Source organism: Pyrgilauda ruficollis, unplaced genomic scaffold (assembly GCF_017590135.1).
Source record: "Pyrgilauda ruficollis isolate IOZ18807 unplaced genomic scaffold, ASM1759013v1 scaffold29, whole genome shotgun sequence".
In the NCBI taxonomy this organism is placed as follows: Eukaryota; Metazoa; Chordata; class Aves; order Passeriformes; family Passeridae; genus Pyrgilauda; species Pyrgilauda ruficollis.
In genome coordinates this window covers 1523072-1547085 of record NW_024524266.1, presented here as the reverse complement: position 1 = coordinate 1547085, position 24014 = coordinate 1523072, and the positions used below count along the sequence as shown (strand labels likewise).

General features: G+C 40.0%; 1 protein-coding gene across 1 annotated transcript in view; it reads right to left on the bottom strand.

The window, feature by feature from the left end:
* Positions 1-24014, bottom strand: part of COL4A1 (collagen type IV alpha 1 chain) — a 121417-nt gene that overhangs the window by 70826 nt on the left and 26577 nt on the right. Inside the window, exon 2 of the mRNA XM_041472308.1 lies at positions 1467-1517. Coding sequence (XP_041328242.1) covers positions 1467-1517 — 51 coding nt within the window. The remainder of the gene's footprint in view (positions 1-1466; positions 1518-24014) is intronic.

The window sequence follows — 24014 nt, the reverse complement described above, 5'->3', positions numbered from 1 at the left end:
TACAAGATGCTGGCATACTCTATGAACTGAAAACTGATGTCTTTCAACGAAAGGGTTATAACGTGTCTCCTTCATTCTACTGTGACTCATTTGTACTTCAAGCTCATTTGTAAGATCAAGCTATCAAGGAATAAATTCAGAGTTTTGAACCTTTCCCAAATCCCTGTGGTATTTGTTTTCAATATATAGCTTTTATTAAACAGACATTAATGGGTCATTAAAAAAAGGAGACTCCATCTGAATGATGTTCCAGACCTTGACACTTTTTCTCAGTATCAAATTCATCTAAGTTCTGTTACAAAGAAAATTATCTTCCTTGGGCCTCCAATTAAGTAATTTACATTCCTAGTTCTGGAAAACACCAAGGAAAAGCCACCAACAGACATTCTTAAATCCATCATTCATAAATATGCAGCTATTGCCATTCAGACAACACAGAACACCAGATGTCTATTTATTTTAAAAAACAAAACAATCCCCAAAACAAAAAGCAAACAACCCCCCATCTCCTCTAAGTATTCCTTTGGGTGACCTAAACAACTTACCTGAAGCACATACAAAAGCAACCACAGGATGAGAAAACTGGTTTACATTCATTTAGAATGGTAGATGTACACCACATTTGCATGCACAAGAGACCACATCATAGATTAAAATCTCTACAAGCAAAACTGGAAGAGATAAAGAGCATGGTTGAATGTCTATAATATTTACAAAAGCAGGTAGTTTGCAGGGAGAATTCACTGAGTGCTTAAGTGCACTGTAATTTTTCTTCACTGTAACTGCTTTAAAATAAGACTTTAAAGTGCCTTTTTTTGTTTCATATCCAAGAAGTTTAGATAACTGAATGGGGAACTTTAAAGCTCATTTGCAAGGTTCTGTCAAAAGTTTTAAATTTTTTTTTTTCTTGACCTGCAACACTTTTCTGTATCTAAGTTGATCATTAACCTCCCTCTTCCTACTGCAAGTCTTTGCCTCCCAGGGCTAACCCTGGTCAGGGAACATTGATTATGATGCATCACAGCCATGCTGGAGAGCAATCTCCATGGCTTGCTGAGAGGAGCATTTCTGAACTGAACTGCTTGCCTCACTTCCAGACATGGTCAGGATGTCAAGCCTGCTACCCACTGAAAAGGCTGGAGATGAGGTGAGGGAAAGGTGAGAGTGATGGGTTGGCATCCCACTCGATGGGGAATGAGAGAGGGCACGGCCACACTGGGCTGGGGGCTTCACTCCAGAGTCAGGGCATTCACCTGCCCCTCAGCCCTGGCCCTGCTGCCCTCTGCAGCCAGAGCCACCGAGATGGCTGCTGCTCAGACACCCTGCAGATGGCACTGGCCTGGCCTTGGCAATGCTCCCTGGCAGAGCAAGCCTTCTCTGACCCCAGTGGCTCACCTGGCTCCCAGCAGATTTTATACCCTGTGGTTGAAATAGGCAAGAAAATGAAATGGACAGAACTGACTTACCTTTTGCCCTTTTACTCCACTGCAATCACATTTTCCACAGCCGGAACATCCCTGAAAATAAAAGAAATTGAGAGTTAGATGTCTGAACTGGGTGACAGACAGAACATACTGCAGTGAGCCAGGGATGTCAGCAGCACCCCACTGACTGCAAGGCAGGTCAGTGTGCTTAAGCCCATACAGTAACATGACAGAAGTCAGATTAATCTGTGCACAGGTAAAATCTTACAGTCATTGTGTTTTACCAAAGATACTCTTAAGTGCATCAGGGCTACTCTACTTTTCCTCCTCACAGTCATGAAGCAATTGGTAAGCAACTCAGCAGTCAATTGCTTTTACTGTTGTTATGCCCGTCAGAAACAAACTATGAGGAAAAGAAGCAAAACATCTGCATCAGTGAATATTCCACCAACGCACAGGAGATCCCTCAGCAGCCCCTTCAGGCCATTATTCAGAAGCAGTCAGGGACAGCACCTCCCCTGAGACAGCTTTCAGCACAGATGCTGGGCACCTGTCCCTCTACACCAGGCTCCAGTCTACTGGGATCTCAGTACTGCTGGGAAATGAAAAGAAAATGCACCTAATCCATTTTTAATTTGGAAAACCCCCAATGAAACCAATAAATATTATCCCAGAAAGCTAAATAATACAGTAACATTTTTACTTGGTAAATACATTTTATTTTAAAGTAAAGCATCAAAGAGAAATGGGGCTTTGATACTTAAAGAAAAAAAAAAAGGCAGTCCAATGAAACTACAGTACTATCTCCTAAAAAATTTATTGCTTTTGTTTACACCTTTTTTTTGTATATGTACATCTACTCAATTTGTTTCTTGAAGCAGAATTTTCTCCATACTGACATAAAGCAAAAACAGATAAAATTTTTTATCTTAGATTATTATACCATGCTGTATTATAAATTCACACAATGGTGAGAATTAACGTGATTAGGAGGAGTTTTTATCATATAATGCAGAAAGAGAACTGATCTGAAGACACCACCAAGACATGCTGCAGTGCAATCCCAGCAAGGATCAGAAGGGAAGCATGCCACCCACTGAATAATCAGCTTTACTCCTTGCAGGACATGGTTTTGCCTGGAAAAACATTGGGTATCCCATTACAAGAAGTGACCTGGTGTGACCTCTCTTAGTTTTTCAGACCTGATGAGATCTCAGCTGGAGGACGCATGCTTGCAGCTCATACTTCCTCCTCCAGGATCATGTAGAATGTTATCAGTTTTATCAACACATCCCCTATTCAGAAGAAGTCTGTTTTAATTGCGTCTGGGAATGTACTTAACATAAGTCACTGAATCATTATAAACATCTGTTTTCAAGTTAATCCCTGCATATTTCCTTCAGCCTATTATTTAACATGCACCGTTTTAGAAAAAAACTATGTTGTTATTTAAGTATGGTTTTGTTCTCAAATTTAGCATAGCCAGAAGAATGGGCTTGTGCTTTCGAGTCTCTTTTTGTCCCCACAAAAATGAGTCCATTATATTCAATTTTTCCTGTTTTTTAATGCCTCAGATTAGAATAACCAAAGGCAAGGGAGGTAAGAAGGTACTGAGCACCAGGGAGCACAACTGCACAAGGTCCCGTTTGGGGCAAGGGCTGCAGCCTGCCATGCCAGAACAGGCACCTGCTCTACAAAACACTGCCTTTATTTTACAGTAACATCATCTCCTGCTGTCACTGACTGCAGCCTCTGTGGGTGGGTGGGAGGTTGGGCAGCAATGACAGCCACTGCTGAATGGCATTATCCTCAACTACTAAAATGTATTTAGAATCTGAGCAACGTGATAACACTCTGCCTATACTAGGAAGAAGTATGAAGTATTTCCTTCTGTTTCTCTGGTAAGGTGGGAGGGCCAGACTGGAAGAAGCTTGTGGATCAAAGGTCACTTTAAGGAGGTCAAAGGGGCACTTAAGTAATGAGATGCTGGAAGAGAGAAGGATGATTATAGCAAGTACAGGAATCATCACAAGGCAATTAAACTGAAACTATGCAAATTATTGTTCCTTTCTAAACTGTGGTTTTAAATCAGTCTCATTATATGAATAATCCACTTAATGATTTCCCACTATATATGACTAGAGATATTGAGACAAATAGAGAGAAATAACTTTGTCCTATCTCCCAGACATCCTCATGGAGACAATGCCTTCCCCAGAAACTGCATGGAGCTTGGAACAATCCCTGCTGTCCTCCAAGTGCCAAAACAGAGAAGGAACAGCGCTGGGCAGGAAGCATAATCTATGGGGGGAGTGGTAGATGAAAAGGCAGTCTCTTTATCCCTTTATCCCTAGGAGCCAGTTACAGGCTAATCCAAAGACTTTGGCCAGGTGCACTGCACCAGGTACCTCCCCTGTTTTGCATGGTACACTCACAATTTTCAACTGCCATAGCTTCCTTGCACCACAGGCCAGCCTCTCAAGTAACATTAGAGGACATTAATTTTATCTTACTCCACCCACAAAATATAACTCTGCCCAGAAGCAGAAGCTTATTTTAGTGATGCAAATTGTTTCATTTCTTGACAAGCATTTCCATTCCATTTCATTCTCCCAGACTGTCTGCAACTGATAAGCTTAGTGAATCATCCTAGTAAATCAGTATTAAACTATAAAAAGATTATGTCCCTTCAACACGACACACACAGAGGTGCTACATGCAGCCTGAGTGTTTGCTTAAAGGACACCTATTTATTTTCTATCACATTAACATATGGTTCAAAAAAAATCCTGCTAATGAATGGGCATCCCAATCTGAACCTATAGCTTCCATGACCCACATACTGAGCCTTACAAGCCTTAAGCCCTGTGAGTGACAGAGCTGAGAAAGCTGCTAAAATTCCCTGCAGCAGACGGAACAAACCCTGCTCTGCAACGCAGCCTGTAAGACATCTGTCAGATTGCAGCTACAGACTTGTTGCGATTTGCCCTGTTTTTCCACGTCCAGCTACTTTCCTGGCACTTGAGGACTACTGCTTGGAACTTGCACAGGAACGATGCAAACAGCCAGATGAGCAGCCCAGGAGGAGACGACTGCCATATTTGGAAATGCACCATTTCTGGAGGCTACAGACATCTCCAAAAAAATACAAAGGCAGAGTCAGTTCTTGGAAGCTACACTCTCTTACAGAAGTGCATTTCTCAAGACAAAACGTAGTTCTCTTTCCCACAACATCACCTCAGGCTCTGCTTACTGAATTTCACTTGCTGAGCAGCCACCAGCTAAGGCTAATTGCCTGGGTATCAATAGAGTTCACATTGTAGCCTGTGAAGCACAACTGCAATGTAAAAATTTTATTAAGCTCTCCCTTGTTACTTAACTCTGTCCATGTTAAAAATCTCATTCCAGGGAACATAGTCACTTCTCCAGCACAAAATATAATGTCTTTCAAATAACAGAAAATCCTGTGGATAGGTGAGGCTGCAACAGGTATCAAAATTCTCTGACTATTCACAAATTACCTAATTCACAGTCAAAGTGCTTCAAAAAGGTAAAAATAATCATAATTACTTCATCTCATGATTAATTCACTATAAAATGACAATTTCTGTTTAGATGGGATGATTATGTTTTCATACACTAAACAGTGTAGATTTCCCACTCTATATTGCTTTATTTTAACCCCCAATTTGAGCTGAATTCCAACAGTAATTTCAAGCTGAAACACAAGAAGGGCTAAGCCAATAGGATGGCTGTTTGACAGTGACAACTTTAAGTCTGAATCTCCTCTCTCCACAAAATCAACCCCTTTCCACCTCTGTGTAAACCCAGTCTCTTGGAAGCCCAAGGGAGGTTTATCCCTATGTAGCAGACACTGCACTTCTTCCTAAGTGCACATGCATACAACTCATGTAGCTGACATGAGAGCTGGATCAATAATATCTTCACATTTCACATCCCACCAAATACAGAAATAGGGAGTTGATGCCAACTGCAGGACACTTATCTTGCATTCCTCTCATATTTTCTTCTCTTTCCAGAATGTCAAAATAGCTCCCTGGCTGTATTACTATTCTTGTCTTCAACCTTTAGATATAACTACTGAATTAGCAGAACTGCTCTTTTGTGTGCAAAGTACCACTAAAGGAAACCACTCTTATATTCCAATTAAAATTAGTATTTTGTTAACTGATTTTACAGTCCATTAAGAACTTTGAAAAAAAATAATGTAGCTAAAACGTCTGATTTACACTTAGCTAGAACAAAGAAAATAACAAAAAAAAATCTGCACTGTCTTAGCAATTAGCAAAATTTAGTCATACACCCTTAAAGGAGTTGATACAAAGCCAGTTTTTCTGGACTGATGATTTGAACTTCAACTCTTAAAATGCTTCATGAAAAGGAACATCTGCTATCCCTTCATTTTGAGGACTTAAAGCAAAGACCAGAAGTTGAGCACAGTTCTCATGTCTTTTGTAAACCCATCAATTTCAGATGTCTACAGACAAAAAAAGAGCAGACAAAAGGACAAATTTTATTATTTTTTTTAATGTCAACAAGCTCCAGTCTTTCCTCCTCTCCAGAGTTATTTTTCTCATTATTAAAAAACAAAACAAAACAAAACAAAAAACAAACAAAAAAACAAACAAACAAACAAAAAAAAAAAAAAAAAAAAACACCTTCACAAACCAGAGTTAGCAGCTTATCTTCATGTCCTTTTTAAATTTTTTTCCCCCAGCAAATCATGGGTCATAACTCCAGTTATGACTGTTCAGGGAATTCCCCAAACCAAGGGAAGACTTATTGGTTTTGAAGCTTTAACCCTCTAGGTCACCAAATTAAGTTCAGCTCTCATCAGCAGTGACTGGAAGCTTCTGTCATGCAGTAGCTATTTAAAGTTCTTGGTCATTTCAATCTTCTGCAGATCTTCACAGAGGACAGCAGAACAGCACCATTCAAGGCGTCCTGCACATGCACCAGATCCCTGTGTTTAAGCAAGGGAAATACATGCAACCCAATAATCTCCAAACACTCATTAAACTTCAGGATTACAATACTCATTCTCCTGAAGACCTTCTTTGCTTGTAGGCTGATGTAAATGAATGTACCAGGAGGAAGCAGAAGGAATCCCCACTCATTTCTCTCTAAATGCAGAGCCATTCTCCTAACATATCTTCTGGGGATTGCTTTGGACCAGATGAAAACAAACCTACACAGTGGAAAACTGTGGCACTTCATGATTACTTGCATGTCAGTGCATGAGTTAAGTAGTTCTATTAGTCTGACGGGAACTTTAAGTTTAGAGTCACAAATTCCAAATTAACACATTCGTAATATCTGAAAAGAATGGCAAGTCACTTTCTGAAGTATTGCTGTGCATGATGATATTTGAACTAATTAAAACAATTCAGCTCTGATTTTATTGAAAGGTTTAGCTCAGTTGATTGGAGCCTGGTGCTAGTAACACCAAGATGGTGGGTTCAATCCCTGTAGGGGCCATTTACTTTAAGAGCTGGACTCAATAATCCTTGTGGATGCCTTCCAACTCAGAATATTCTGTGAGTCTGAGAAAAGCCTTGTACATTTTTCAGAAGATAATTAATTTTAAGAAAAACTCTATAAAATACAATTGGGAAAAAAAATCATTATGGCTATTGGGACAGGAGGGGACTGTTCATATATTTTTGGCACAGATTTTCTGTTTGGCTGGTGGGAGGGCTGTTTTGTTGTTGTTTTTAGTATTACCATAGTCATGCAGGATGTTCATACAAAAATCGCAGACAGACCACAGATTCTTATCTATCTCCAGTGTACTTTAGTCACTCAAAGGAATATTAGCAAATTTTCAGAATTTAGTAGATTTTAAATTAACTAGTCATGAAAATATTTATTTAGTAAATTAGCATCAGTTGGAAGTACTTCACTTAAAATATGTTGAAAAAAGAGTTGTGTCTTCTTAATCAAAAGTATACCAGATTGCTGGCGCTGAAAAGTTTTGCTGCTGGGACCTCATTTTTTACATTCTTTTCCAAATTCCCCAGGGGTCTATCCTGGAGGTAGGGTCATGGGACTACCCTAAAGGCTGCTTTGTGAATATGACCTTCCTGTTGGTGATGTGAACATCGTTTTCACAAAGTGATGCAAATCCAGGGGGCTTCCCGTTAGTTCACAGGAAATATAGTTATTCCTGTTGTTCCATATTTGGACAGAAACGACATTTAAAACAACTGTTTCCTCTAGCTACATTCTTTTACAGGAAGCTCTGGAAACAATCAAGGTATCTGCTTACTTAGGGAAATTTTCAGAATATCACATTATAGAACTCCATACTGCACAGCACAAAGCAAATAACTAGTTTGTGAATACAAAATAAAAAAGGCTCCTATGAGCATTATCTGCTAACAGGTCTATTTCCATGGACTGTCAGATACTGCTCAGCCTCCAACAGAGAAGGCTGTATTTATCAATCCATCCGGTAGGTTTTACATCCTTTTCCTATACAAGAACTCCACTGCTAGTTTTATTTTCAAAGAAGTGAAAAAAATTCCAGTAAGATCTTCTGGTGTTGCAGCCACTGGTGTTACTTCACTGACAGCTGAGGATTAAAGCATGTTCCAGGGCTTCCTAACACCCAGTGACAAGCACTTTCAGGAATACATTTCAAAGGGCATGACCCTTCCTAAATTTGATTATGGTAATCACTGCTAACAATCGTCACTCAGCTCTTCTACTTTGTGAATAGGCAAACTGAAGCCAATTGATACAGGTAAGAAACTCCCATTCCTCATCTTGCTAACCTGAGAAAAACCTGCAGAGAGGACAGGAAATCCTGTTGCAGAACTCCCCCATGGCTGTCGCAGAGTTCACCACCCATCTCATATACAACTACCCTGGAGCTCACAAAGCACACTGCAAAAGAAGTCCTGTGTGGAACAGATCCAAGCCCCCTGCCCTGTAACTCGCATGTTTGATGAAACTGGCGTTAGCAATCCCTGCGTATACAAGTGGGGGGCTAACAAAACATCAGGCTTCTTTCTTGTTCATCAGGCAGAGAGGTTGTGGACTCCCAAACAAATCACACACGTTCGTTTTTCCTGCTGCCTTATGGGATGGATCCACACAACCACTTACAGCACCTGCCAGAGGTACAAGGCAGGATCTAGCCATAACCTGGCAAAATGGGAACAGCGTCATTACAATGGTGTGGTGGCTGGTAGTGCAAGGACAGGTGGCAGCCTTCTTGCTGTCTTCTCAATAAATCTACACCTGCAGGGCTTCACTGCTTTCTAAACTAGTCTCAGAGTTTCTCTGGCCCCTGTGCCTTTGCTGTCCAGACCCCATTTTCACAAGCACAGGGGGTACCCATAATAAGTCTGAGTATGGGCACTCAGTGTGGTTGAAAGCCTGCCCCAAAACAGTTCCAGCAGGGAGGCAAAACACAATGCCACCAAAACTAGGCAGAGGCTGAGGGAGAGGTGGTGGTGGCCACCAGCTCAGCAAGCCTTGCAGCCCCTCCCAGGCACCCTCCACCTCCCAGCGCTCTCCCAACCCAGGCTGGAGGCAGAACCAGGATGAGAGGCAACTGCCAAGGCGGATTCCCTCCCTCCCTCCTCTCACAGGCAGCAACCCTCTCTAAGCAGCACTGGGAATGAGGTAAGAGATGGATGCCATGGTGGCAACCACCCCCAGAGCTGTGCCACCATGGGCCACAAAGAGCACAGGACCATCCCTGTGGCTGCTGAGGGTTTGGTCCTGATGGAGAAGCCATCTCTGCCACCCAATCACGACGTCTTCCCTTTAAACTCCCCAGCAAGCCCCCATTATGTTGGGAAAAGAGCATGCCTGCAGGGAAAGTGCAGTCCTCCTGCGCTGCAGCCCCTGTCCAGCAAGGCATTTTCATAAACCCGAAAGCAAAGGTGATGCCTCGGGAGAGATATGCAGGAAGCCAGTGAAGCCATTTTGCAAATGTGTACAGCACGTCCATGAGCGGTGCTTTCCCTTCCCTTAGCTGATACACATAAACAAATACATTTAGAAGTAACAGCTTCTAAAAAACACAGTGCTGGGAAGCAGAGGTCTTCGGCCCCCACCATTCTCGCCTAGACTAAATAAACGGAGAAGCAATATCCTCTTAGTTGGGATGCACACCAAAGGATGTGAGAAAAGCACAGAAGATAAACTGGACCTCTGTGTTTGAGCACAGAGGAGAAACCATAGTGACACACAGTCCAGCACAGGCACAGACTGCTGTGTCCTGAACTCACACCACATGAGCAAGGCTTTCCCCTGAGCACCATCTGAGCAGCTCCTAATGTCCTTTTACCATCCTCCTGCAGTGTGATCCATCACCAGCGGAGGAAGCTGTGTGCACTTCCAGGTAACACCATCACCACGGGCAAGGTCTTGCCCAGGAGGCCTGCTGCCTTCATGTCACATACACTGCATGACTGGGGTCCCCTTGCTCCTTTCTTAGTCCTTTGCTCCCCATCAGCAGTTCCTTACCCTTCAGTTCTCCCAAGCCTGACTTGCATTACTCAGGAAACACTGTGGCTTCATGAGGGTATGTCTGACCTGCAGCCAGGCTCTGCACAAGCACGGGCAGCAGCTCCTCAGCGCAGACAGAGCAGTGCTGCAATCACTCCCTGAAGCTGTGGCTGTACCAGCACAGCACCAACATCCACAACGCACAGCCTCGTCTGACCTTACCAGAAGATTTGCCTACACCTGTCAAGTGTTGCAGCTTCTGCAAGGAAAATCTTAATGGAAGACTTCAGTGACCTCCATGACATATTGCAGGTATATACAACTTGCCACTGAAACTTTTACAGGTGGTCTCTGTCAGGCATTTAAAGATTAGCAAATTTTACTAGAACTTCTGTTGCATAAATTTATCAGAACTGTCCAAGTGATTTCTTGAGTAAAACATGTGAAGTTATCTTTTCTTCTGAAAGAAGCCTCAACTTTTTCAAAACTTCTGACAATGAAATAGTAACAATCAATATAAAAAGTTTTAAATAAATTGTTCGCACTTCACAACACCAGCTTGCTCATCTCCTCAGTAATACTGGGAAGAGAAGACAGGTAGGGTAACAATGGCCTCACTCCGGCCAACAGACTCAGCAACGAATCACAAGATTGTTAACAAGCGACCAATTTGTACATTTTAAGAGCCTTATGGTATTCTGGAAACAGCAGTAGTAACCACAGCAGTTCAACATCCTTGTCAAACACAGGATTTAAAAAGCATGTAGCATGTTTAGTCTACTTAGCAGCCAGCCAAAATACACAAAAATTCATTTGATAAACCTACTTAACCCACTTTTCTTCCCCAGATCTCAACCTCCCAAACAGGTTCATCCTTAGCAATATCACCGTCACAGTAAAAAAAAAAAGACAAAAAAAAAAAGTGGAAGATTTCAGTCACTACTTGCAGACGGTCAGCTCTAGAAACTGCAGCACCACAGAGAAGGTCTAAAATTGGAAGAGTATTTCCTAAAATGAAATATGTTTTTGGACTATTTGCATTATAATACTACCATAATTTTTGGACTGGAAGCAGTACCAGAAGTCTACACCATGCATTTTCTCTCAAATATTTTAACAAATTCCCAGTCATCAGTCTATCTGGGAGCCTTCTCTTAAGCTCCATCTTACAACTTTAGTTCAGTTACACTGATAATTTTATCAACAAATCAATAATCATTCATCTGTTTGGACTCCTAAAAAGCCATAAGGGGAAGTATTGCTGTTTCTGCTCCTTAACAGGCCAAGGCCACTGAATTTTGTCTTTTGCTCCAGTCAAGGATGCCATTTGATTACAAGCTGCTTTCTCTTCAGGACACACCAACATCTTTTCTCCTAAAGACTCTGCACACCCTAGAAATAATCCGCTCAGTCCAAACTACATTTCAAAGGACATTACTGCATATCTAAAGACTCCAGATGCATATGGGTCTGTCTGACTATTGAAGAGTCCCAACTTTGAAGAGATATTCTTCTTAAATGCAAAGCTCATGGTATAACAAAAGCCCTTGCTCAATAGAGAAGTGTGGACTCAGCTCCTGTTAAGAAGCACAAAGATAATTGACCAGAAGTCAAAAAAGTGGGTTTTTACTTTCCTTTGCTGTTACAAGAAATTATCCCAGAGGACACTTTATTCCTTTCTGAGAAGCACCAGCTAAGCAGAAAGACTTGGGCTTTTCCACGTGGTGGTGTCTTTTAAGAAAGAGTTTAGAGAGAAGAAAACAGGAGGAAAAAAAGACCCCAAAACAAACCTCAACCCTCAAAACACACGTGGCATTCAGCAATTGGACAGATAATTGAGATGTAACCCCCAAATTACTATTTCAGTTCACAGGTCTTCTGTGCAGGACTTTATAATGCCCCTGAGATACCACCTCACATCTGGAGTAAGGTGCTGGCTCTAGATCCTTCATAGACAATGCCAGCAACAGGAAAATACTTCCCTCAGTGAACAACAGCCTCTGTCTTTAACAAACACACTTGGACACCCACAGCTTACAACAGTTTGACTCCTTTCTACCTGATTTCAACAAAAACAGTGAAGATGAGTTTTGCCACAGCCTCACCCTATGGACGGCAAAACTTCTCAGAGAATTAGGAGGTATGGAGAGGAGCCCACATCTTTTGCTCTCTGATGAGCAGCAGTATCACAACATTGGAAAAAAGCTAACAATGACCTGAATGACTCACAAGAACTCACAGAATTTGTGTGCATTGGGCTTACAGGGAGTGGATGGATTGGATTTCTTTCAGGATGTTGCTGTCTTCCTTGTCCACCCAATGAACATCAAAAATACATGAAAAGGGGATTTAGGTGCAAATTAGATGGTTCAAACTCACACTTTGTCCCATTAAATGCACATTTCCAGTAGTTACACCTCATGTTGTATTCATTTCTTAGTTAAGAGCCTTATGGCATAAAGGAGTTCAGAGAAAGGCAGTGCAAATCATCAGTGTGGCTTATACTGCCCTGAAGTCCTGTAGCCTGAACCTGCAACTTGCTCTGAATCCCATCCTTTCATAAACATAGCAGAATATTTATTCTGGTAGAAACGATAGTGCCATGTCTTCCTACGCAAATTAGCTCCTTAATCTAAAAACCATTTTCACTTGCAACAGGATTGTGACATTCTAAATGCACATTGCACAGCAAATAAACATATCAGTTACAGAGCAGTTTGTATTTAAAAAATAACTGGATAATAACCTAGACTGACTGTCAAACAACTTTTTTTTTTCTTTTTATTTATTTTTCAGCCATAGAACTCACTTTTACTTTTGTGGCGGGTCAACTGGATGCCATTTTTAAAACATAGTCGCAAGTTAAAACCAGTGCTATCGACATATTCTCAAATTTATTTGTCTGGCCCAAATGAAAAACAGACAAAATTTTCTCCAACCCGTATTTTTCCAAATTGACATTTGAAAATCCAGTTTTAATAAAAATTAAAATGTTGGAGCATGAGAGCAAAATAGCCACAGGAAATATTATTTTAGTGTGCAACATTTGCCAGACGCAAAAGGAAACAAACTTGTCAGTCCTCTTTCTTTTATGTTTCTTTGTTGACTAGACAGGAAGCTGACAAAAATTGATTTTTTTCCTCTTGTAAAGCATACAACATAATTTTTATTGTACCACTTCAGTTGCTGACTGCATTTTGTAAATAAAAGCATACTTCATGAGCATCCAGGGATGTGCTTGGTATCTGACAGTTTACAAAAATGCAGTACTAATTAGGTACAAGAAGAAAAGTAAATAGCACTCATTGCAGAAACGGAAATAACATGGTTTAGAAGAGAGGCTGAAAATCCATTCTTTTCTATGGCAACTTCCTGAGTGATGAAAATGTTATAGTTGAGTAAAATTAAACATTTTCCTAACCTGTATTCCTGCATGTAGAGGTCAGCAGAAGTGCAAACATTGATGAACATTGAGATTCAGCTGTAAATATTTTGTGAGCAGCTTATTTAAAAACTGTAAGAAGCAGACAGATAATGTTTCAGCAATAAGATATCTTCCACTGATTAAGCAGACACAAATAGGCTTCAAAATCCATGCTTATTATTTAGAATTAGAAACAATAAGCTTAAGGTCATTCATCCAGCAAAAGGTCAATACTAAAGATCTCATACTTCATCAAAAAAATTAATCAAAATTTTCTGAAGTTAATAAACACAGGCTATTATAGAAGCAGGCTGAGTATCCATTTCAGAGTTCTTCCAAAAAAAAAAGATCCTGCCAATAAGAGGCATAAGGCACCCAAAGGACAAGACGAAGGACGCAACAAAGGCCTTTCCTCCTGAAACCTGATGAAGGGTTGGGTCACAATGGGTAAAGCCACAGAGACCTTTCTTCCTGGGACCTGCCACATGTTTGCTCTCCCTTCTGCAGTCCCAGCCCTACTCTTGTCCTGCCTCTTCAACACATCAAACCCACCCTGGAACTAAACTATGTGAGGACTAAATACAGTGACATTTTTACTCATATTTTTTTTTTAATGGTACAGTTTAGTTCATCGAATTACCTTCAAAATGAGGTAAAGCAAATAAATGCTGCCATGGTGGAGGGACAAGACAATGCAAAGAGGACCACAGGCAAAACTGTCTAGGACCACTCTCATGCAAGGGGTTTAAGATTGACATAGCTGCACAAGTACTTTAATTATCAAAGGCATATATAATTTTATGAGATAAATTGGTAAATTGATACATTTATGAGCTACTGCATCTTGGCAGAAAAAGATAGAGGTCCCCAGAGTTTACCTTTATACTAAAATACTATTGATCATACTCCCTTCTCCAAGAGTGTAACCAACAAAGGTACTTTCATTTTTATTGGTATTTGTGGAAGAAGGATGAAAGTATCTCTAAAATTATGCTTATCTAAATTACTATGGAAAAAAATATGATAATTACTTTCCATTTTCTATACCTGTATGACCTGTATGTTTAATAACCCCATTTCAGCTGGGTTTGTAAAATATTTTTTCAAAATAGGTTGACCAGCTTCGTTATGGATATCATTATGGATATGATATCATAATATGATATCATATGGATATTATATCATTATGGATACTGGCTGAATTCACTGTAGCAGTTACTTGTAATGTGACTGCAAGCTTAGCCAGGCTTCCTAATTCCTTGTGATGTGCAGTATGTTCTCAGAACTAACATACCAGCATAAACTCAAGAAAATGATCCTCAGATAATGTAAGTCCTCAAGTCATGTACAAAAGAAATGTGAAATCTCACACAGTCCTACCAGACCAGCATTTTGCTAGAATTAATGCTCATTGCAAATGATAAGTGTTTAGCTGTTTCAGAACATTCCATGTAGATTCATGAATGAAAAAATGTTCAGCTTAATAATTTCACTATAAAATATGCAAATATTGACAATTTTAAGTAACAAGTGCCCTCAAAAAAACAGGAATAAAAGTGATACATGTAAGCAAAACCACCCAAAGTCACATCACGAGACTGCCTTTCAATGCCAGCACATCTGCAAAAGTCACACTAAAACTCAAAGTTCAGAACATGTCATTCTTATGGCAACATCCTTAACGCACCAGATGTATTCCCAAATCACTCCCTAGAACAGACCACACTTTAAACCACACATCTAAATAACACTTTTTAAAAAAATCTCATATTTACACTGCTTGAAAAGTTAAAAACTGAAGTCATTAAAACCACTACCTCTACTTAATAAAAGTGTGTTGTTAACTAAAAGGGTATTAATCCTGGGTACACAACTTTCAACTTGTGACTGCTGCCTTACAGACACATAGCAAGTGTTCATGACTGTCAAGGGGCCTTTCACTTTTGGCATTACTCTTTAGACTGGAGGTAAGTGACTTTATTGTTACCTTCTAGCTTTTTAAATTTATTTAAAAAATGTCATCTGTTTGACTGTCTTATAGATCAGAAATCTGCACAGTAAAGATCAAAAGGAGTGTATAAATTTTAACAGAGTAATTATTAAAAAACACTCTTTTTAAACTAAAATCACATTTCCTTTGGGCTCAGCTCATGTTTCTTGTACGAGATCCTCCATTCAAATTGCCTTATGTATCTTTTTCTACTTGATGTAATTCAGAAGTTGAAAGAGAGGAAAAAAGTCAATTATTAAATAATTCAAGGTTTTAGGGCAGATTCAGTCTGCTTGATAAAGTAGCCGTTAGCATATTTTAACCAGACATAATGTAAGCAAAAGTTTTACAAGGGGATTATTTCCTTAATTTCACTGGTGCTTGCTTTAAAGGGGATATTTATTTATATTAGGTTTTTATAATATTTATTATTCTCTGTCTCTAACAGTTTATTTGATCATCAAGTAAAATAATTTGGGTTTGAAAAGTACCTCATTAAGATAAAACATTTAACTGAAGTAATATACAGGGCTAGAAAGAAACAGAAGTTACTTTATTTAAAAGCACTTTAATAACTAAAATATGCAAATACCAGTAGTTCCCAGAGTCCTCAGAAATTGAAGGGTTCACACCCCTATCATCACCTGACATGACGTCAGTGAGCATCACTCTAGACTGGCACTACTTGGAGGATTACAGTGGAGGAAGGAAAGCAGGAAAACAGCATTACTGTACAGGGTAGGGCAACCTTGGATGTATGGACAGACTGGGGAGTGAGAGGCTGCAGAGCAGTGCCATGGAAAGGGACCTGGGGATCCCTGGTCAATGACAAGTAGAACATGAGCCAGCAGTGCCCTGGCAGCCAGGAGGGTCAACCCTGTCCTGGGGGCATCAGGCACAGCATGGCCAGCTGGGCAAGGGAGGGGATTGTCCTGCTCTGCTCTGAGCTGGGGTGGCCTCACCTCAAGTTTTGGTGCCACAATATAAAAAAGATATTGAACTATAGGAGAGCATCCAGAGGAGGGCAACAAAGATGGTGAAGGGCCCTGAGGGGAAGCCATATGGGCTGAGGTCACTTGATCTGTTCAGCCTGGAGAAGAGGAGGCTGAGGGGAGATCTCATTGTGGTCTGCAGCTTCCTCACAAGGGGAAGAAGAGGGACAGGGACTGATCTCTTCTCTGTGGTGACCAGTGACAGGGCACAAGGGAATGGCCTGACACTGTATAAGGGGCGGTTTAGGTTGGCTATAAGGAGAAGGTTCTTCACCCAGAGGGTGACTGGGTACTGAACAGGCTCCTCAGGGAAGTGGCACCAAGCCTGGCAGAGTTCAAGAAGCATTTGGACACTGCTCTTGGGCACAGGGTGTGATTCTGTGGGTAACCAGCCTAGGGCCAGGAGTTGGACTTCAATGATCCTTCTGGGCCCATTCCAATTCAGAAGGTTCTGTGATCTATGATTAGGAGCTCTGGTTGACAAATAAAAGCAGAAAAAAGAACAGAGGCAGGTCGTCCCAAGCTGGAGAAGGAGGAGAAGAAGGACATTCAAATTGCAGAACCCGTAGGACTCTCTACAGAGGCAGATCTAAGATCATGAATTGCAATTTTATTCTGTCTGGCAATTCGTTCAACTCCAACTAAAATCAGAGGAAAAAAAAAGGGGAAAAAAAAAAAAAAAAAAGAAAAACTAATCTCCACAGACTTCAACAGAAATCAGAACCCAAACATCTGCAGTCACAAATATACTCATGCCACAGTGTCTCACAGATGGAACATACTCTACAGTGATTTACAAACTGTACATACCAGCAGAATGGCTGGGAGGATGGATACTGTTTGCCAAAACAAAAACTGGACCCGGAGAGAAAAAAAGATACATTTGTTTTTTTATTTTGATATGCACCCATAATATCTGACTCCTTGCCACAATTTTTTCAAAAAGGAGACAAAAGTGGTGTTAAATAGGCCATGTGAATCAAAACACCTTCAAGAGGTTCTGAACATCCAACAAGTACTGAGGAACTAAATGAGCATTTTGCTGGATAGGGAAATACTTAAAGCATCCAATTTTAAAAATATAAGTAACGAGAAACCACTGGACAAAACATATGCAAAGTTTAGTTTAGCAACACCATTAACATTAATATCTCTTTTATACAAATCAAAATAAACTTCACAATTTTCAAATGTACAGGGCACTAAGCAGAATCAAACCACTGCAGTAGCTTCTTTCAACAGTGTTATACCTATCACATCACCTAAAATTATGATCAGAAACTTCAGAGTATTCAACAACTTTGAAAAATCTTGTTAGATTTGTTAGAAAAATCCTTTAGATTTGACTAGATGACCACAACTTTTGTTGAATAAATATCACTACATTTAGTCTAATTTCCTGAGTCAAAGAGCTTTATTAATTTAAGAGGCACTCCACTTGGCCTAAGTAAATCAAGATCACCATGAATTCTCCTACCTTCAGTAGAGGATCCTGACTTTATCACTATTTATTAGTAATGCATAAATATTCAACATAGCTATTTCTCACACGATAAGAATTTACATCCTCTGTTAAGAACAGCATGTTATAAAGTTATCCCATGTCTCCACACTTGGCAGGTTTTCTGAAATCCAAAATACCAAAACCAAAGTTAGCAGATGCTTAGGTAAACAGTTAGTTTAACTGTAAAAGCAAAAGAACCCTGCTTTTATCTCAGAAGTATGTCACCATCCCAGGATGTATTGAATAGATGTCTTGAAATGTACACAGCAAAACCACGAATGCTCAAATCAAGGCTCCTGCAGCAGTACCCTTGTATCACTTTTTAGATCATGGAGTCACCATTTCATCCCTTGGAAAAACTACACAAAAATAGCATCTGTCGGAAGATGGAAACATCAAGCAACTAGTACCACAAAGATTCTGCTATACTCATTAAGACAGCATCCTTCCTCCTTTGGTCTTATTTTTCACATCCTTCCTTCCTTTTAGGTGGCTGTGTGTCGCCATTTTGTAAAGAAGAAAGCATCCGAATTTTATCATTGCAAAACCTCAAATGTATTACTTCCAGAATTTTTAAATAATTGTGGAGAAGTAATGGAACATTTTAAAAAATGTGCCTGTTACTAAAACAAAAACAACAAAAAAAGCCAACCAAAAACTACATTAAAAATGCTTTGGTTTCTCTTAACAATCATGAATAATTTCAAATACCTAATGAAAAAGTTCATTCTAAAGTAAAAGGCAGAAGGACAGCTGACTTTCATAACTTTTCCCTTACAAACTCTCTTGGTCTTTTCTATTTTGAGTGCTACTTGTAATATGTGCACCACCTCTTTAATATTTGAATCACAAGTAAAACTTTCATTCGGCTCTAAGAAACACATGTAAAAGTACAGAAAGCTTTTGATTATTTCTGACCAGAAGACACCACTGGCAGTTAAATGTTGTCTTAAGTGTACACTGACAGTGAAAAAGCTCAAGGACAAACTAAACAATGCCCAAGTTGTTCTATGCTGAAGAATCCTTAGGTTGGCTTTTTTTACATGCACAGTGCTGGACAAGCACACACCTGGGATGACAGACACATTTCCAGCTCACATCCTAATCCTGCTCTTGGCAATTTGTGGAGTGCCTCAGCCATGTCCTGTGTGGAAACTTCCACACCAGTGACAGGTCCCTGGAGACTTAATTTTATTTCATAGCTTACTTGTATGGTAATGTGACAGATTTGTTCCACCTTGTAAAGGCATGCAGCAGCATTAATATTTAGTTGTTGGTTTGCTCTACCAATTCCGATTCTTTAACTGGGTAGCACGACCAGATTTGGACTTGGATGACCATGAAGTGGCTGTTCAAGCAATGCAAATGCAGTACCTGTATAATGCACATGACAATAAATCTGCTGTAAAAATAAATTCATTTTACAGGCACTAGCTTAAGAATTCCTGAAAGGTACTTTCAAGATTTAGCAACATGACACTTAAAGTATTATAGAAGTGGATTATAAAAATGCATTATTAGAGAAATAAATTTTCTACAAAGTCTTAGCCTTTACCTAGAAAAATAACATTAGAGAGGTGTATGTTGAACAACTGCTTTTCAGTGACTACTGTAATATTTGTCCTCCTATTTTCACTTCAACATAGAAATTTACTCCACTTTATATTTTCACTTTCAAGCAAAACCAGCTGACTTTTTATGTACTTTCATTTTTTGAAAATTAGTCCCTGGCAATGATTTAATCTCTCCTCCAAACCAAAAGAGATTCGATTACAATTACAAAGCACCAAAAACAGGAAATGTTGTAAACTCTGACACAGTTTGAACTATGCTGGTTCAAATGACACTGTGAAATTTTCTTAAATGTCACCATTTGTCTACATAGCTTTTCAACCTTTGACTTCTATAAGAGTTCTAGAGCATGAGAAACAGCTTCTTCTAGGAGTGAAGCCACTGCCAGGCCATAAGAATTAAGAAGGGATATTTAAGATAATTCCAAATCATGGCACACTTGTATTTCAATACTGAAGGAATTACAATAAAATGCCTGGAAAAAAAAATATAAAAACAATACTTCACTATATTTCCTTTGTTGACAGAGCTGGAAGTTCAGTTGGTCAGTGGGATATTCATGTCAATGGAGGCAAAAATTGTACTTATTGTGTGGATCTTCACAATACACACATTTAATTGCAATGAATTCCCCCAAAGACACACATCAGTTAAGCTTCTACTACCAGCATTCCTTAAACAAATGGACTATCTCTTTGTATTGTCACCAATTTACTGAAACAGTATTCAGAGCACACCAGTTTCCATTGTTCCTTTTACACAGTTAACTGAGAGAAAATATTTCTAAGAAAAAAACCCAACATTCTTTAGAACAGCAAGCTTGAGATGAGCTACATCCCTCACTGGGATGAGCTCTGCTCTGAGCCTAGCATCATATATCCTGGCTTTAACCAGACAATTGATTTTAAAACAAAACAAAAAAGCTATTTTAAATATTCATTTATTTCAAGTATCAACATAATTACATGACATGTAAATCAGCAAGGGGAAAAGAAAATTAAAATATAGCATTGGAGCTATGATTAACAGGATCCCAGGGGAAATGAAGCCATCTCCCAGAAGCTGCATACATTGGGCAGCATGGCAAATGGGATGAACAGGACAGGGAATGCACTCACACAGAGCTTCAGAACCATGCAGGACTGATGGACAAGTGCAGAAGCATCCAAAACCCTGGGGAGGCTTCCTGTACTGAGAGACTGGGAGTATGGAAATGGCAAAAAGTCAAAAGGAAACAGGTTTTTTTCTGTGACAAAAAGGACCAGATAAGAGGATGGAGGGAGTAGGCTGCTGGGATGAGTGCACTAGACCATGGTACCTAGGGAAAGATGAAGATGTCATTAGCTGTAACCCAGGGCAGATAAAGCATGGGTAGCCTCAGAAAGGGAACTGTGAGAGTCTCCTCCTGATGAGGCAGCAGAGGTCCAGGAATCAGATATGGAGAACTGGAGAATATGAAGGAGTTTGATTCACAGAAGACTGGTGAGTAGGAGATGATCAGCAAAAAGGTGAGCTGTGAAAAAAGAGGAATCCCCCAGACAGGCCACAGATGAGCAGTAAACTGAGACTGGGTCAGGACTGTGGAGTAAAGGAAGAGAGGGTACCATAGGGAGGTCTGTGTTCATCCCTGGCTCTTCCAGTGTGGGTGTGTTGACACTTAGGTAGGCCTGCCACCCAAACCTAACACGTGGTAAATTTTTTTGTTTGCTACCAAGAATCCTTCTCATTTTGGCTAACTTTTATGGATCAGCACCTCATATTTTTGTGGTTCTTAAGCACAGGAGGAACACAACTCTTTCTTTTTGGCTTCTAAGTAATGATAAAAAGTACTAAAAAAAAAATTGTTTGCATCCCTTTGTACAGTTCTGTGGCAGAACTGTGTTCACCTGCAGTTTAGAATACCCAGGATCTGGGGTTTTATTATAATTACATGCACAAAGTCTAAGCTCTGAAAAGAAATGTCATCTCAAATTACAAAGATGTGTCACTGTAACAATACAATCTCCCTTTTCCCACAAGGGGAAGCATTATCTTCTTAACAAATAAAATGCTTAAAAAACCCACCCTGAAATACTAAATCCATGGTTCATGTAATTTAATCTAAACTGCATATACATCCAAGGCCATATGCGAACCAAATTAAGAGAACAATATATCGGCTCTGTCTTTTTGTTAAACTGTCCCAATACATATGTTTTGTGTAAAATGTAAGAAGTGCTGAAAAGCTGTGCTACATGGGAGGGCGAGCAAGCAGGGCGAGGAAAGAGCCTTTCAGGAGATACTGGAGTTTTCTTCAACATTGACTGGCATGTTGGCAGCACACATCCCTCACCCTGAGAAACATTAAAACTGCTCTCTGCTCCCAAACAGGTCCACACTCAGTTCAACCACATTCACTGAAGTTTTTCAAAACTGCCTCATAACTCCTATGAGCATTCAGTCTCAAAGATGATTAAAAATTCACAGTTATAGGCAATATGAAGAATCTTGGAGAATAATAAATTTGGCTACCAAGAAAGAACAGCATTGGACAGAGGCAAAGACTTATTTTGTGAAGCACGTTTTTACAGTTCCAATTTCTCTGATAAAATAAGAACTTCACTAATGTTTCTTCCTTAACTGATTTTTTTTTGCACTTTTCTTCCCCAAATTTGAATAAAATGTAAACAAAGGGTCAGGAGGAACAGGCAGTTAGGCTCTCCATCTGATGCACAACCCCCAAAAAGACCTAAAGATCCTCTAAACCTTTTGCACATTTATTTTTCAGGCGGTTTGAGGTGCATTTAAGCAAAGCCCTTTGCTTACAGCAATCACCCATAGCCCCCTTCTTGAAACAAAGAAACATAAATTTTAGAAGCACTTCCCTTATGCATCCCACAAAGGGGAAGATGGGGAATGAAGAAACATAAGAATATAGCATGGGAATAGATTTGATTAGTTTTCCAAGTGTTTGTTGATGCACACTGAAACTGAGTTTAATTGCCAATATTTGAGAGAACTACAGGACATCATGCCTAACAGTCCTTCTGCTCCTCTGAAGCAAAATAAATTTAATTGAAGGCATCTTGTAGGTCACTGTCTACACACTGAATTTCTGCTGGTGTATAGTAGCAGTTAAGAGTCATGTTTCCTCTTTAAATTGAAATACTAGAAAACAACATCTGAAAAACAGACCTCAAAAAGCTACTAAGCCTACTGTCTCAAGAGAGTATCAACTATAATTCACCTAATGCTTCTCTGGTCTTTCCTAAAAGTTAGTACTTTAGTGACCAATCTGATTCCTTCTCCTGGAAATTTAATGATTATTGTCTTACCTGGAGAACAGAAAGAATTTATTCTTACCCAGTTACAAACAACTTTTCAGTTAGCTAAAGTTTTTTGGTTCTTTTTCTTTTCTCACGTTTCGGAGAAGTGGTGTCCCTCCTTTTTTTCCAGAGAGGATACACAAGCCTCCCATGGAGGATGGTATGGCACTGTCTCCCTCTGCCATTTGACCCAACATTTACACATGACATTTCCATCACAAAGTAGATGAGACTTGTTAAAATCATTACTGAAACCACTGTTATCTGCTCCTTCCCCACTCTCCACTTGCTACTGTGTTACAGAGCCACTGAGCTGATTTAATACAGCTGGTGCCAGCATGAGTCGCGTGGGTGTTTATTTACATGGGTGCTTCCACTCTGTTTAGTCGGCCAGGGATCTTTCTGGGGAATTTGAGAAAAACTGAGTAGTCTGAATGAGTTCACAGGTATTCCTTTCCCAAGGTTTAAAGGGGGTTATTACAGCCTCTCTGTCCTCACATAACTTCTCAAAGATAGCTGCTGACAACAGTACAACTGCTACAGCCCACTCACCGAAGGTGGAGCTGAGTCTCTCTAAGCCAGCTCAGTCACTGCCACCATAAAGGAATCATCCCATTATCCCCCACTAACAAGAAGACTGTTTTTAAAATAATTCTGCTTTTCACAGGCTAGAGAACTTGAACTGGCTCAGAGTAGGGCAATTACAGCAGATGTAACAGGAGTTCAGTGCTAAGTGTGAGAAGACACAGCCAATCACATCAGGCATAACATACCACTACACCCTCATAGTTCTTACATGCTGGAACTCCAGGCTTACATTCATGAGGCAGTGCTGTAGGTCCACCAACAGTTGATGTAAGCACAGCCACCGAAAGTAGACTTCTCCCTGATGCCCTTCTACCAGCAACATAAGTGTGCAGTGGACTGGGTAGGTGAAAACAGTTTTCGAAAAATTAACATAACAAAGCGTTCTTAAAACATCAGAACTTTTGAGCCAAATCAACTCCCTGCCCTGTTTTGCCACATAACTGGATGAATTCCTGTGGCAGCACAAGAAGGGGCAGAGTTCAGTAGTGGGAGTAAGCTCCTGGGACTGGGCAGGGGCAGGACAGACACTGCTTCGTCTAATGGCTCTGCAGCTTAAAAAAGCTAGACTGTGAGTGCTGCCATGAGTCTGAGTCATGGGGGTCAAATGACTTTAAAATAACCATCTAATTTTAAGTAGGTTCTAGCTTGCTCTCTCCCCAAGATAGCTCAGACTCCTCATGATGCATGCATTAACCACCTGAACATGCAAGCCTCAGTCATGAGGTTTTCAT